We start from the raw sequence: 16,203 nt of genomic DNA, 5'->3' as shown, positions 1-16,203 counted from the left end.
CCTGATCCCCGCATTCCTAGGATTTATGGAAATACCCACCCATCACCACCACCCCACCTCTCTAAATGTCAGGGGACATTATTTGTACAAGTCATGGTAACCGAAGGTCTGAAACATTTTTCATCTCTTCCAGGTATCTGACTGGAGACCAGTTTTCTAGTGAGTCATCATTAGAAGCCTATGCCCGATGCCTGAGGATGGGATGCCGCTGCATAGAACGTAAGCGCTCTCTCCTTTTTCCAATTTTCTCACCATTTTCTCTCTTCAGCACTAACTCCCATTGTGATACAATTCCTCTAAACTGGCTATTTTTCATGGGAAGTTAAGCTGCCAGAGTCATTGTAGCCAAGCTCGATTCCAGCCTCATCTGCTATCACCTGACATCCAGAGGGATGCAGCTGCACCCAGGTCTGCAAGGTAGTGGCCATGAGTAGAAATATTGGTTGATCTTCCCCTCCTTAGCCTAAGGGTGATGAGCAAATCCAAATAAAATATTGCTTCTATTGCCTCAGCTGACTCAGCACAGAGCGAGGTTTGAACTTTGCTTTTTCTCAGTCTGTGTGGTTAGCTTATTCACTGAAAAAAGCATATATCAGTAGTTGGTGTGAGTTGGCACAATATGTAGAGGAGAGAGGAACAAAGGAGGGGAAAGGAATGAGTATCAAGTTAGGCAACCTCATATACTTCATGCTCCAAAAGTAAGTAATATTTTGAATCAACATGCAGGAGTTCCAGATGATGCTAATCGTGGGAATGTGCTCTTTTTATTGTATTTGTTTTGGGAAGACAAAGAAAAGAAAGATTTTGTGATAGGCCTTGGGGAGGAAACAAGAACTAGGTCAGTGATGTCATCATCAATTAAAATTTAAAACAGTGCAGCATTTCCCCACAAAGAGGAAAGAAAGTTACAGAAAGGTAACAAAACTTTATTCATGTATGTTTACTGGTCCATGCTAACTTGTGACTAGAAATTGGTCATACCATATTGTTTTGAGTAGTGGAGAGGTCTAGTCTACATTCTCTGTCATTTGTTCATGCGATGTGGGCATCACTGATAATAGCAGCATTTATTGCCCATCCCTAATAGCCCTTGAGAAGGTGCCTCTTGAACCGCTGCAGTCCATGTGGTGTAGATACACCCACAGTGCTGTTAGGGAATGAGCTCGAGGATTTGGTCCAGCGATGATAGTTCCAAGTCAGGATAGTGTGTGACTTGGAAGGGAACTTGCATATCATGGTGTTTCCATGCATCTGCTGCCCCTATCCTTCTTGATGGTAGCCTCGCAGGTTTCGGTGATGCTGTCGAAGAAGCCTTGTGGCAGATGGTGAGAGAACCACCATGAGGGGAAAAACCTACTTAACCTCGTCCTCTCCAATCTACCTTTTGCAGATGCATCTGCCCATTACAATATTGTTAGGAGGGAGTACTGCATAGTCCTTGTGGACAAAATCCCTTCTTCTCACTGAGGATACCCTTCATTGTGTTGTGTGGCACTACCATCATGCTAGATTTAGAACAGGCCTGCAGCTCAAAACTGGAAATCCATGAGGTGCTGTGGGCCATCAACAGCAACAGAATTGTATTCCACCACAATCTGTAACCTCATGGCCTGGCATATCGCTCACTCGACATTACTACTAAGCCAGGGGATCAACCCTGTTCAATCAGGAGTGCAGAAGAGCATGTCAGGAGCATCACCAGGCTTACCTAAAAATGAGGTGCCAACAGCGGAAGCAGCATGCTATAGACAGAGCTAAGCAATCCCACAACCAATGTATCAGATCAACTCCCCAGATGCTGAAGTAGTCCATGCCTGCATGCAGCAAGACCTGGACAACATTCTGGCTTGGGCTGATAAGTGGCAAGTGACATTTATGCTACACAAGTGCCAGGCAATGACCATCTCCAACAAGAAAGAACCTTACCAACACATTCAACAGCTTTGCCATCACTGAATCCCCCAGCATCAACATCCTGGGGGTCACCATTGACCAAAAAGTTAACTGGACCAGTCACATAAATACTATGGCTACAAGAGCAAGTCAGAGTCTGGGTATTCTGCAATGAGTAACTCACCTCCTGACTCTCAAAAGCCGACCCACATTTACAAGGCACAAGTCAGGAGTGTAATGAAATAACCTCCACTTGTCTGGATAAGCAGCCGCAACAACACTCAAGAAGCTCGATATTATCCAAGACAAAGGAACCCGCTTGATTGGCACCCCATCCACAACTTTAAATAAAAACAGAAAGTGCTGGAAATAGTCAGCAGGTCTGGCAGCATCTGTGGAGACAAAAGCAGAGTTAACGTTTCATATCTGTGACCTTTCATCAGAACTTCACCACTTTAAACATTCACTTCCTCTACCACCTGCGCTAATTGGCTGCAGTGTGTACTATCTACAAAGAACAAAGAACAGTACAGCACAGGAACAGGCCATTCGGCCCTCCAAGCCTGCGCCGATCTTGATGCCTGCCGAAACTAACACCTTCTGCACTTCCAGGGCCCAAATCCCTCTATTCCCTTCCTATTCATATATTTGTCAAGATGTCTCTTAAACGTCGCTATCGTATCTGCTTCCACCACCTCCTCTGGCAGCAAGTTCCAGGCACTCACCATCCTCTGTGTAAAAAACTTGCCTTGCACATCCCCTCTAAACTTTGCCCCTCGCACCTTAAACCTATGTCCCCTAGTAACTGACTCTTCCACCCTTGGAAAAAGCTTCTGACTATCCACTCTGTCCATGCCGCTCATAACTTTGTAAACCTCTATCATGTCGCCCCTCCACCTCCGTCGTTCCAGTGAAAACAATCCGTGTTTTTCCAACCTCTTCTCATAGCTAATGCCCTCCAGACCAGGCAACATCCTGGTAAACCTCTTCTGCACCCTCTCCAAAGCCTCCTTGTCCTTCTGGTAGTGTGGCGACCAGAATTGCACGCAATATTCTAAGTGTGGCCTAACTAAGGTTCTGTACAGCTGCAACATGACTTGCCAATTTTTATACTCTATGCCCCGAACGATGAAGGCAAGCATGCCGTATGCCTTCTTGACTACCTTATCCACCTGCGTTGCCACTTTCAGTGACCTGTGGACCTGTACGCCAAGATCTCTCTGCCTGTCAATACTCCTAAGGGTTCTGCCATTTACTGTATACCTCCCACCTGCATTAGACCTTCCAAAATGCATTACCTCACATTTGTCCAGATTAAACTCCATCTGCCATTTCTCCGCTCAAATCTCCAACCGATCTATATCCTGCTGTATCCTCTGACAATCCTCATTTTATCCACAACTCCACCAACCTTTGTGTCGTCCGCAAACTTACTAATCAGACCAGCTACATTTTCCTCCAAATCATTTATATATACTACAAACAGCAAAGGTCCCAGCACTGATCCCTGCGGAACACCACTAGTCACATCCCTCCATTCAGAAAAACACCCATCCACTGATACCCTCTGTCTTCTATGACCGAGCCAGTTCTGTATCCATCTTGCCAGCTCACCTCTGATCCCATGTGACTTCACCTTTTGCACCAGTCTGCCATGCGGGGCCTTGCATTGTAGCAACTCACCAAGTTTGGCAGCTATGTCCTTCAGGACTCAGCCAGCTCAATCAGTAGTGGCGCTACGGCGTCACTCTTCATGATATTGGGTATTGAAGTCCCCCATCCAGAATACATTCTGTGCCCTTGCTACCCTCAGTGCTTCTTCCAAGTGGTGTTCATCATGGCAGCTGAGGGAGGACCTTGGTGGTCATCAGCAAGAGGTTTCTTTGGCCATATTTGACCTGATGCCATGATACTTCATGGGGCCCAGATTCAATGTTGACTGTGTATGACTGTGTCACCCTCTCTAGTGGATCTGTCCTGCTGATGGAACAGGACGTACGCAGGGTTGACAATGACGAAGACAGGAACATTGACTGTAATGTATGATTATGTGAGTATGACTATGTGAGACTGTTACTTGACTAGTCTGTGCGACAGCTCTCTTGATTTTGGCACAAGTCTCTAGATGTTAGTGAGGAGGACGTTGCAGGGTTGGCAAGGCTGCATGTCATGCTACATGAAAGGAAGAGGGGTGGGGAAAGAAATGCACAAGGATATCACTTTCTATTACAATTCAGTCCCTTCACCGGATGTTAATTAATGGTTAGATGCCTATTTAATGTCTCCTACTGTTCTCTTCCGATCAGCCATAATGACAGATTCAATTTACTGAAGGACTGCATTTTGCCAAAGGATAAGCTACACCTCTTGTTGAAATCAAAGACTCATTTAAATAAATCCATCTTGTAATTGATTGATGATCTGTTTTGCAGTGGACTGCTGGGACGGTCCAGATGACCTGCCAATTATTTACCACGGGCACACTCTTACCTCCAAAATCAAATTCCTGGATGTGCTGTACACAATAAAGGAGCATGCCTTCATCATCTCAGAGTAAGTTACAATTTGGGAAGAGACTCTGTATAATTTTGCAACCAAGTGGTTTAAATGTTCATTAATTCCAAAGAGTTCCTCAAACTAGTTTCAGATTGCATCAAACTTGAGTTTTCCTTGAAACAAATTACTGTCAGTCTCTGTGTCCCCGTCCACTATCAGCTTATCTTTGGTCTCTCCTTCTTCTTTAAGGTTTTCAAACAGCTCTGCAACTACTTTTCCCTTCATTCTCTTTTCAACTCTCCTCAATCCTTTCTTGGCCTCCTTGACATCCCAGGGCATTGAATACAATCAGCTATTCCATCCTCCTCCATCTCCTTTGTGTTTACCTCCAGGACTCTGGTTTATCTTAGTTCCTCTCTTATCTCTCTAAAAATAATCCATCATGTCTTCTGTAATGGTTTCTTTCCCTGCCCCCACACAATTGCCTCACATGTGTCTCAAGGCTCCATCCTTAGCCCCCTCTTTTCCTCATTCTATACTGCTCATCAATAAAATCAATTGTAGATATAGGATCAATTTTCACATGTATGCTGACAACACCCAGCTCTACCTCGTTGCCGTTACCGCTACTCGGATACCCAGTTGCTTAGCCACCTTTAAGCACCTCAACATTGGTAAGACTGAAGGTATCCTATTTGGCTCGTACCAGAAGCGCCTGTTCCTGGCTGCTCACTCAGACAGAGCCCAATGTTGTACAACCTTGGTGTCTTGTTTCACCCTAAATTGACTTTCAAACTCCACATTCTGGACTAAGTCTTGCTCCTCTATCTCTTCTATTTACTAAACTCCATTGGCTCCCTTTCTTCCAGCACATTGATTTCAAAATCCTTTGTCTTCATCTATAAGTTGCTTCATCGCCTTGCATTTCTTGTTCCAGTCCTGTGTTCCTGCTTGCACCCTCATCTCAACTCTGCTTTCTTTTCAATCCCTAGTCCTACAGGTGTCCCCCATACACTGGAATACAATTTCCAAATACCTCCAGCAGACCAAGCTGCCTTTCTCAACTCTTTGAAAATTAATCTCTTTGATTCGCTTTTGGTCACCACACCATCTTCCTTGTCCTATCATCGCTCGGTGTCTGGGAGATATTTTAGAATATTTTATTGTGTCAAAGGTATTGAAAGCCATTCTTCATTAACAGTTCTAAATATAATAAATATGACATTTAAATTACTAAACTTAGCCTTGTCTTTATCTTTTAAAAACATGGTTGTGCTCAGAAGAGTTAATTTTAGAGTCGGAAGGAATTTTAACTTTTAAAAGGTCTGGTACGGCGGGCCAATTTGCTCTCGGTAAGATGCTGTAGGAATCGTCCTCATCTTACCTGAGGAGGGCACCTCAGCTATGCATTAAATGGCATCAGTCCCAATCCAAAATATTTAAATGTCCCAAGGTCAGGGGCACAAACAATGAGTAGGTGGAATTCTCATTTTCCCTTTACCCACTCCCATCGTCATTTCTGCCAGTGAAGGGAAAATTTGAGGCAGTGCGACTGCTGTGAGAGCTCCTTATAGATGACATGGTATCAGTGCATAATTGCCACTAAAGGATAACTCAAAATAAAGAAATGCATTTTTAAAGCGTCTTTCACATCCTCATCCAAGTACTTAACTAATTGATCCATTTTGAAGTAAAGACACAATTGTTATGTAGACAAATGCGAGAGCCAATTTGTTTACAGCAAGGTCCTACAAACAGCAAATGAGATCAATGATCAGATAATCTATATTTGGTGATGTTAGTTGAGAGATAAATGATGTCCTGGGCACTAACAGAACATTTTGCTCCTATGGAGCTGAGACAAACTATCATTTTCTCAGTCCTGCATTGAAGTAATGGTAATGTGTTTAAGTCCTGGGGTGGGGCTGGAACACACAGCCATCTAAATCACTGAGCCCAGCTGACAGTGAATTCTATAAAATATGGTCTTTTTTTTTTAAATAATGTGTCTGCATCTCAAATATTTAGGTAATCCATTTATATTTATTAAAATTAGTATGGGAACAGTTAACATCAGCCAATATTACACAGGCTGTTACTGATTTCAAGTGTTTACCTGGTAGGTATCCCATAATCCTCTCCATTGAAGACCATTGCAGTGTTGTGCAGCAGCGAAACATGGCATCTCATTTCAAGAAGGTCTTTGGGGATATGTTGCTGACCAAACCCGTGGACATCAATGCAGATGAACTCCCATCCCCCAATCAGCTGAAGAAAAAAATTCTGATAAAGGTAGGTGAGATGGTAACTCATTGTGGCAGGAATGCTGCCTGTCGCTTGAATTTGCCTGCCATGTTTAATTCAACATCCATCGGGTTGTTTGAATAAACTGCTGCTGATGCTGAAACGTCTTGTGCCAGCTTTAAATAGCTTTGTCAATATCTTCATGTGCGTCTTTCCGTCTTTTCTTTTATGAACTCACAAAGCACATCATCACCAAGAATGAAAGGAGAAGAGATAAATGAAGAACTAGTGGTTAGGTGTAAGCTCATCAACAGTTGGTCACTTCTGAGAACAGTTCTTTCCAGGCGATGTTGAAGATCAGTTTGGGTAGGCTTTCCAAGAAATGAGGCAACAGGTGTTTCAGTTCCCACACATTCAATAAGCAGCGTTTCTTCAAATACAAGAGGAAAGAGGAGACTGACACTCTGGACACATAGGGTTTCTTTCAAAGGGAGAGAAAGAGATGAGCTGGGTTTTTCCTGGCAGCCAAAAACCACTGGATTTTGTAATAATTTAAAGTGAAACCATTCGAGAAGCCAAGCATCCTGACCTCTATAAATCTTGACCTGTACGACCATACAAATTAAGAGCAGAAGTAGGCCATTCAGCCCGTTGAGCCTGCTCCGCCATTTAATAAGATCATGGCTGATCTGTTTCTATCTCGAATTCCACACTCCCATCTACCCCTGATAATCTTTGATTCCCTTGCCTAACAAGAATCGATCTACCTCCGCCTTAAAAAATATTCAATGACCCCGCCTCCACCACCTTCTGAGGCAGAGAATTTCAAAGTCGCACAACCCTCTGAGAAAAAATTCCTCATTGTCTCTGTCCTAAAAGGGCGACCCCTAATTTTAAAACAGTGCCCCCTAGTTCTGGACTCACCCACAAGAGGAAGCATTCCCTCCACATTCACCCTATCAAGACCGTTCAGCATCTTATATACTTCAATCAAGTCTCCCCTCACTCTTCTAAACTCCAGTGAAAACAAAGCCAGTCTGTCCAACCTTTCCTCATACGACAACCCGCTCATTCCAGGTATCAATCTAGTAAACCTCCTCTGAACCGCCTCCAATGCATTTACATCCTTCCTTAAATAAGGAGACCAAAACTGCACACATTATTTTGAGATGTGGTCTCACCAATGTCCTATATAACTGAAGCATAAAATCCTTACTTTTATTTTCAATTCTTCTCTTAATAAAGGATTGCAATCCATTAGCCTTCTTTATTACTTGCTGTACCTGCATACTTTTGTGACTCATGCACTAGAACACCTAGATCCCTCTGCACCTTGGAATTCTGCAGTCGTTCCCATTTAAGAAATACTTTGCTTTTTTATTCTTCCTGCCAAAGTTAACAACTTCACATTTTCCCACATTATACTCCATCTACCAGATTTTTGCCCACTGACTCAACCTATCTATATCAGTCTGCAACCTCCTTATGTCCTCTTCACAACATACTTTACGACCTATCTTTGTGACATTTGCAAATTTAGCTACCATACCATCGCTCCCCTCATCTAAGTCATTGATATAATTTATAAAAAGTTGAGGACCGGGCACAGACCCCTGCGGGACTCCACTTGTCACATCCTGCCAATCAGAAAAGGAACCATTTATGCATACACTGTTTTCTGCCAGCCAGCCAATCTTTTATCCATGCTAATATGTTACCCCCTACACCATGAGCTCCTACTTTGCACAATAATCTTTTATGTGGCACCTTGTCAATTGCCTTCCGGAAATCCAAGTACAGTACATCAATGGGCTCCCCTTTATCCACAGCACATGCTACTCCTTCAAAGAACTCCAATAAATTGGTTAAACATGGTTTCCTTTTCACAGAACGATGCTGACTATTCCCAATTACCTTGAGTTTTTCTAAGTGCCCTGCTATAGCCTCCTTAATGATCGATTCTAACACCTTCCTCACGACAGACGTCAAGCTAACTAGCCTATAGTTACCTGTTTTCTGCCTCTCCCCCTTCTTGAATAGAGGGTTATATTTGCTACTTTCCAGTCTGATGGAACATTTCCAGAATCTTGCAAATTGTGAAAAATTAACACCAATGCATCTACTACTTCATTAGCCACCTCTTTTAAGAGCCTAGGATGAAGCCCATCAGGACCCAGGGACTTGTCAGCCCGCAGCTCCATTAGTTTGGTCTGTACCGCTTCCCTGGTGATTGTAATTTCAGCAAGTGCCTCTCTTCCTTCCACCTCCTGATTTACAGCTATTACTGGAATGTTTTTTGTATCCTCTATAGTGAAGACAGAAGCAAAATATTTGTTCATTTCATCCACCATTTCTTTATTATCTACTATTAACTCCCCATTCTCACTCTCTAGAGGACCAACACTCACTTTACTTATACTTTTCCTTTTTAAATACCTGTAGAAACTCTTGCTATCCATTTTTACGTTTCTAGCTAGCTTCCTCTCATACTCTAATTTCTTACTCCTGATTAACCTTTTAGTCATTCTTGATATTCTGACCTGCCACTCATCTTTGCACAATTATATGCTTTTTCCTTAAGTTTAATGCTTGTCACTTTGACCTATCATTTCTGTCACTCCCAAGTCAAAACAACAAGCTCTCTGCTGGTATTTTATCTGAAAACAGGTGCCTTCCAGTAAGGACTTGTTTTACAAGCCAAGTCCAGGAATCTTCTGGTGACTTCATTTTTTTAAACAAAACACAAAGTTTAGCATCTCTTCAAGCTTCCAGATGAATCAATGTCCATAATTCAACTATAAGTCCTTTAAAAAAGCACTTTTGTAACAATATCTAAACAGAAAAAATGATGGGATGTTGAAAGAGCAGGAAAGTGGGACTAACTGGATTGCCCTTCCAAAGAGCCAATGCAGATTCAATGGCCGAATGGCCTCCCTCTGTGCCATACTGTTCTATGATTCTATGACCTTGCTAAGAACAATGTCTGTATGCACAATCACCTTCATGCTATCATAATTTTCAGGAAATCCCATTTGGTGTGTGTCTATAGTACTTATTATTGACATGGTTCTCATTAGTGTAATTGTGTGAACTTTTAAGTCCAACCATGTTGTTCGCTTAAGAATGGCAAGTATGAGTATGGTGCTTGACTGTTGCAGTAGGAGCCTCTTGGCCCTTTTCTCACAGCAGTTAAGTCCTGAATTGGACCTCTGGCAGTTGCACCTCTTTTGGTGCCACAAACAGGCAATCAATGGAAGGGGCCAGTGGGCGAATCCATACTATTTGCAATCAATATCAATGACTTGGATGAAGGGACCTAATGTATGGTAGCTGATGACATAATGATAGGTAGGAAAGTAAGCTGTCAAGAGGATATAAAGAATCTACAAAAGTGTCTAGATAGGTTAAGTGAGTGGGCAAAAATTTGGCAGATGGAGTATAATGTGGGAAAATGTGAACTTGTCCACTTTGGCATGAAAAATAGAAAAGCTGTATATTATTTGAATGGAGAGAGATTGCATAACTCTATGGTACAGAGGGATCTGGGTGTCCTGGTACATCAATCACAAAAATTTTGTATGCAGGTACAGCAAGTGATTAGGAAGGCAAATGGAATGTTGGCCTTTATTGCAAGGGGAATCGAGTATAAAAATAGGGAAATGTTGCTACAGCTGTACAGGGCCTTAGACCGCATCTGGAGTACTGTGTACAGTTTTGGTCTCCTTACTTAAGAAAGGATATAATTGCATTAGAAGCAGATCAGAGAAGGTTCACTTGACTGATTCCTGGGATGAAGGATTTATCTTATGAACAAAGGTTCAGCAAGTTGGGCCTATACCCATTGGAGTTTAGAGGAATGAGAAGTGATCTTATTGAGAGATATAGGATCCTGAGGGAATGTGACAGGGTGGATGCTGAGAGGATGTCTCCCCTTGTGAGGGAGTTTAGAATAGGGGACACAGTTTAAAAATTAAGGGTGTCGCATTTAAGACTGAAATGAGGAGAATTTTTTTCTCCCAGAGGGTCGTTAGCTTGAGGAATTCTCTTCCCCAGAGGGGCAGTGGAAGCTGGGTCATTGAATAGATTCAAGGCTGAATTAGATAGATTTTTGATCAACAAGGGAGTCAAAGGTTATGGGGGGGTCAGACAGGAAAGTGGAGTTGAGGCCACAATCAGATCAGCCATGATCTTATCGAATGGCGCAGAAGGCTCGAGAGGCCGTATGGCCTACTCCTACTCCTAATTTTTGTGCTCTTGTGAGAGAGCAGCAGCATCACCTTGCCCATTCCAGTCATGCTACTGGAGCTGGTAACTCTGTCCACTTGGCCACCAATATATAGGCGAGAAGACGTAATGGTGTCAGTGAGATCAATAAAGCTCCAGGGTATGCTCTTGTCCAAATCAACCCCAGTTCTTTGAAGGCTGAAGGAGGCCTCCCTCTTCAATCTGTTACCTAGGCGTCTACGGCAGCAGTTTGAGAACTCATGCAGGAAGTACAGACTGCCTGTAGGGCCTCTGAGAGCCTCCACAGCAGATGCTACTGTAACTGCTATTTACACCTGGTGGACTGAGATGCTGCTAAACCACCCTGCATGGTACTGCCTACCCTACGTGCTTCAAAATTAAGCTATTAATTGTGGGAAGTGTCAATCCAACAAAGCCTGATTTTGTCCTCATTTGATATCTGCACAAGTGCACTTTTCAGCAGGAACCCTGGCTGGTTTCCTGACCTATAGTCTAGGAATACAGAGGCCACATGTAGCACCCCAGTGCTACTGGGCAGAGACCTGCAGCCTTCCAGTCCAGATGACTCAAATACACATTGATCTTTCAGGGAGGTGCTTCATAGTTTTTTTAAGTTTCATTAGAAATTTCTTTTAGGAAAAATGACCATCCACTGAGGTCATCCCGGCACTGTGCTTGCTTCAGCTTACCAACCTGGTACATTGTCTCACAAGATAACGCTCATATGTTATACTTTTTTGTTGTTGGTTTAAAGCACAAGAAACTGGTGGAAGGAAATCTGTACGAAGAGGTCTCATCAGCCAGCTACTCAGAAAATGACATAAGCAACTCTATTAAAAATGGAATCCTGTATTTAGAGGACCCCATTGATCACGTAAGTGCCGTCCCCTCCTCACTACTACTGCTGGTATTGTTCTATTCCTCTTTCCTAGTCCCACTGACTTTTTTTAATTGAAAAAATTAAGTTAAGAACAAAGGTCTGAATTGCAATTATAGTAAATCAAAAAGTAGTAATTTGATGAGGTCATGCTTGGGTTTTACAAATTTGAAGATTGGAGAAGGAAGGAAAGACTGAGGAAGGTAAGAGCTTCAACAATTTTGAAGTGATGGAAAGTGATGACGTGGAGTAGTGTGATGAGTCTTGATTTCAACATAGTGAGAATGTAGGGAGGAGCAAGTGTGTGAAGAATGGCTGATTTGGAGCTTGGGAAGAAAAAGACTAAAGTAGTATTGGCCAAACAGAGGAAAAAAGCTTACATCAGTGAAAGAGAGGTTGGGGTTGGAGGTGAAAGACAACCAACTTTTCCTCCCATCTTGTCCCGATTCCCAAACAAGATAACATAATCACAGTCTTCTCTGATGTTTCTGCTAATGTCATTTCACAGTTGATGAAAGCAGCAATGAGTTTTCCCCTGCAATTACTATAGGAAAACAGTGGATTTCTGTTTGTGACCCACTGTGTTGCTAGAACTGATTATACTTAGGGCTGAAATACGTGTGCGTGGCGCGTTTCTCGGCAGCAGCACCAGAAGCAGATCATAAGGTGGCTGGCTAATTAATGGTCTGGATATGTGGGGCACATCCAATACTCGAGCAGGGACAGGACACGAGTCACCGATCTCAGCATCACCTGAAGGAGAGGCAGGTGCTGCTGCAATTTTTAAAGGCCTGCCAGACCTGCATTCAGTCCTGCCTTGTAGATTGCGTGCCAATGTCTCTTTGCATCCGTTGAAGAATGCCCACCATCCTAAGCAGACCCCACCCTTAGAGACCTCCAACTGCTGGCCGGCGATGGCCTCCGCTCCCCACTCTTCCCTTCTAGCCAAAAAACACTCTCACAATAGCCGACTTCCAGAGGCGGGACTGCAGCCTCGCCTCATGGCTGCTAGCTTTAACCGGTCAGGGATTTGAAGCCCCGTGATCCCCTTGCACTGTTTGTTGAATTCAAAATTCCCTGTAAAATCACATTCAGGTCTATGCAAATTCAGCTTAATTACTTCTCAACGAGCTATATTGAAGTCCTGCCACATTGTAGTGGCAACTCCACCCTCCATCTTTCCTGCCGCTTATAAAATGTGGAACCGATGTCACAAAGTTTAGTTTCTGGGTGAGCGCATCCCATCCCCAATTTTTAAGATACCCCCATCTCCTATCCGCTCTTTTAGACCCCATAAAATTCAGCCCATAGTCTATGAAAGAACAGGCCAAGTGGCCATTTTTTAGTTCCATGCCTTCAAAATTCCATTTTGGAAATCTGGGTACATACAACCCATGTTCTTCTGAACATCATCCTTTGGCGAGAGTTTAAAGAAAAGCCACAAGTCTGATCTCAAGTGTAAAGGTGATGAGCTATGAGGAAAGATGAGAGATGTTTTCCCGAGTGGCAGGCAGTGACTAGTGGGATACCGCAGGGATCAGTGATAGGACCCCAGGTACTTACAATATATATTAATGGTATAGATGAGGGAATTAAATGTAATATATCCAAGTTTGCAGATGACACAAAGCTGGGTGGGAGTGTGAGCTGTGAGGAGGATGCAGAGAAGCTCGAGTGTGATTTGGACAGGTTGAGTGAGTGGGCAAATACATAGCAAAAATGCAGTATAATGCAGATAGATGTGAGGTTATCCACTTTGGTGGCAAAAACAGAAAGGCAGATTATTATATGAATGGCGATAGATTGGGAAAAGGGGAGGTGCAGCGAGACCTGGGTGTCCTTGTGCACCAGTCGCTGAAAGTATGCATGCAGGTGCAGCAGGCAGTTAAGAAGGCAAATGGTATGTTGGCCTTCATAGCGAGAGGATTCGAGTACAGGAGCAAGGATGTCTTGCTGCAATTATACAAAGCCTTGGTGAGACCACATCTGGAGTATTGTGTGCAGTTTTGGTCTCCTTATTTGAGGAAGGATGTTCTTGCTATGGAGGGAGTGCAGCGAAGGTTTACCAGACTGATTCCTGGGGTGGCAGGACTGACGTATAAAGAGAAATTGGGTCGACTGGCTTGTATTTGCTAGAGTTTAGAAGAATGAGAGGGGATCTCATAGAAACCTACAAAATTCTAACAAGACTGGACAGACTAGATGCAGGAAGGATGTTCCCAATGGCGGGGGAGTCCAGGACCATGGGTCACAGTCTAAGGATAAGGGGTAAGCCATTTAGGACTGAGATGAGGAGAGATTTCTTCACCCAGAGAGTGGTGAACCTGTGGAATTCTCTACCACAGAAAGCAGTTGAGGCCAAATCATTAAATATATTCAAGAAAGAGTTAGATATAGTTCTTAGGGCTAATGGGATCAAGGGATACGGGGAGAAAGCGGTTACTGAGGTTACTGAGTTTGGATGATCAGCCATGATCGTATTGAAAGGCAGAGCAGGCTCAAAGGGCCGAATGGCCTACTCCTCCTATTTTTCTGTATTTCTATGTTCAAAACCTGCAGACAACAAGGTTAAGGGAAGAAATCCCATACAAGTCTAAAAGTTATTAATTAGTGCAGATAGATAGGGTGAATCCAGAACCTCAGGGTAAATCAGGTCAGGATCACAATACCTTAACTAAATTACTGAAGGGTATATTTAGAACAACTACCATGCACCATAGAAGAAACAAATACGCTAGTGCCTGGACATAAGAAATTGGCAGATTGGACACAAGCAGCTCACAGAATGCATGGGAAATCATGAGAAACTTGTACACTAATTTCTGGTAAGCACTTCCCCTCCACCGAGCCCTTACACTGACTTACTTAAAAGGAAAACCATCCCCTAGGGTCATTTGAAATGCCGTTGGTACAAGAGTTGGGGAAGGTGAGAATCAATGACTTTTGTTCATTCTTTGCAGAACTGGAGCCCACATTACTTTGTCCTGACTAGTAATAAAATCTATTACTCTGAGGAAACATCCAGGTACCAGAACAATGAAGATGAAGAGGAAGAAGAACAGAAAGAGGTACACCACCATTTTTTTAACCCTTCTTTCCTGAAGGTACTAACTCACTCTGCAGTACAGCTGCACTGGCGACAGCTATATTCCACTTTAATGATCACTCCTGAGGCTGGATGGTGAATGCGAGGGAGAGTGTCAGAGCCGAGCCTGATCTCTATCCTCATCAGAGAGCTGTGCACACATACTTTCTCTGAAGGAGCCACTCCCTTCCCTTGCCCAAGTGCCGAGGCCAACACTAGTCCCCTTATAGTATCCTTTGTCTGAAATCAGGTATCATAGCACATGGAACTTGGGATCTTTCTGGCCTGCTTGACTCAGTGTCACATCATACGGTGAAATTACCCATTGAGCCATCAAGGGAACTGCAATCTTATTTTTTTCTCTACCATCTGTGGCTAATGAGTGTCTCAAGGATGCCATTAGCCTGGAGAGAAAAGTCTGATTGATCTCTTCATAATTTGAATGCCGAGTTTGGATTTCAGTCTGTAATCTTCAAACTGTAGTTGGCATGCTACATTAGGGAGCAGGATAGTATAACAGTTACGGTACTGGGCTAGATAATACATCTACTTGGTAGTTTCTAGCTTATGCCAGAGCTTTATAGAATGTTTATTGTACTATTTTCCAAAGTCAAGAACAGCATGTGATATAACTAGTATGTTTTGTTTTATTCGTTCATGGGATATGGGCATCGCTGGCTAGGCCAGCATTTATTGCCCAACTCTAATTGCCCTTCAGAAGGTGGTGGTGAGCTGCCTTCTTGAACCACTACAGTCCATGCGGGGTAGGCATACCCACAGTGCTGTTAGGAAGGGAGTTCCAGGATTTTAACCCAGCACCAGTGAAGGAACAGCGATATAGTTCCAAGTCAGGATGGTATGTGGCTTGGAGGGGAACTTGCAGGTGGTGGTGTTCCCATGCATCTGCTGCCTTCTCCTTCTAGGTGGTAGACGTTGTGGGTTTGGTCATATACAGTGACAAATTTTTTTGTTGACTCCAGGCTTACTTAGTAATGGAGTAGGTTTGTGGTCTTTGGCAGTGAACATGAGGAAAAATATTTGGGATGAAATTTCAAAAATGCAAGAGGATCGTCTCAGCTTCCTGAATGTGTGAAGGGGCCCTATTAAAATATAACCAGTTATTAAAGATTATTGGTCCTAGTTTTTGTTCCCCTTTCTATGGAAAAGTGCCTAATGACAATGCCTGATTGGGTGGGGAAATCAGAGGCATGTATCCACATCTATTACTCTGTGGGGCAGCATTCAAGAGAACTAGATTCAATCAAGATATTGGTTGGATTTTGTCACCCTCCACCAACAATTAGTGAGTGACACTGCCCTGAGCCATGCATTGAGTATCTTATTATCAGGCCTGGTGTCAGAT

The 16,203-nt window shown here is 43.2% G+C and overlaps 1 protein-coding gene across 2 annotated transcripts in view; it reads left to right on the top strand.

Annotated features, from left to right (window-relative positions):
* The window catches only part of LOC137369829 (1-phosphatidylinositol 4,5-bisphosphate phosphodiesterase gamma-1-like), a 205,868-nt gene that overhangs the window by 142,311 nt on the left and 47,354 nt on the right, over positions 1-16,203 (top strand). For both annotated transcript variants that reach the window (XM_068031407.1, XM_068031406.1), the window contains exons 11-15: positions 134-219; positions 4,326-4,446; positions 6,513-6,681; positions 11,633-11,752; positions 14,716-14,823. In XM_068031407.1, coding sequence (XP_067887508.1) covers positions 134-219; positions 4,326-4,446; positions 6,513-6,681; positions 11,633-11,752; positions 14,716-14,823 — 604 coding nt within the window. The remainder of the gene's footprint in view (positions 1-133; positions 220-4,325; positions 4,447-6,512; positions 6,682-11,632; positions 11,753-14,715; positions 14,824-16,203) is intronic.

Source organism: Heterodontus francisci, chromosome 5, assembly GCF_036365525.1.
Source record: "Heterodontus francisci isolate sHetFra1 chromosome 5, sHetFra1.hap1, whole genome shotgun sequence".
Classification (NCBI taxonomy): domain Eukaryota; kingdom Metazoa; phylum Chordata; class Chondrichthyes; order Heterodontiformes; family Heterodontidae; genus Heterodontus; species Heterodontus francisci.
Note: the sequence above shows the minus strand (reverse complement) of the source record. Positions and strands in the feature narration are given on the sequence as shown.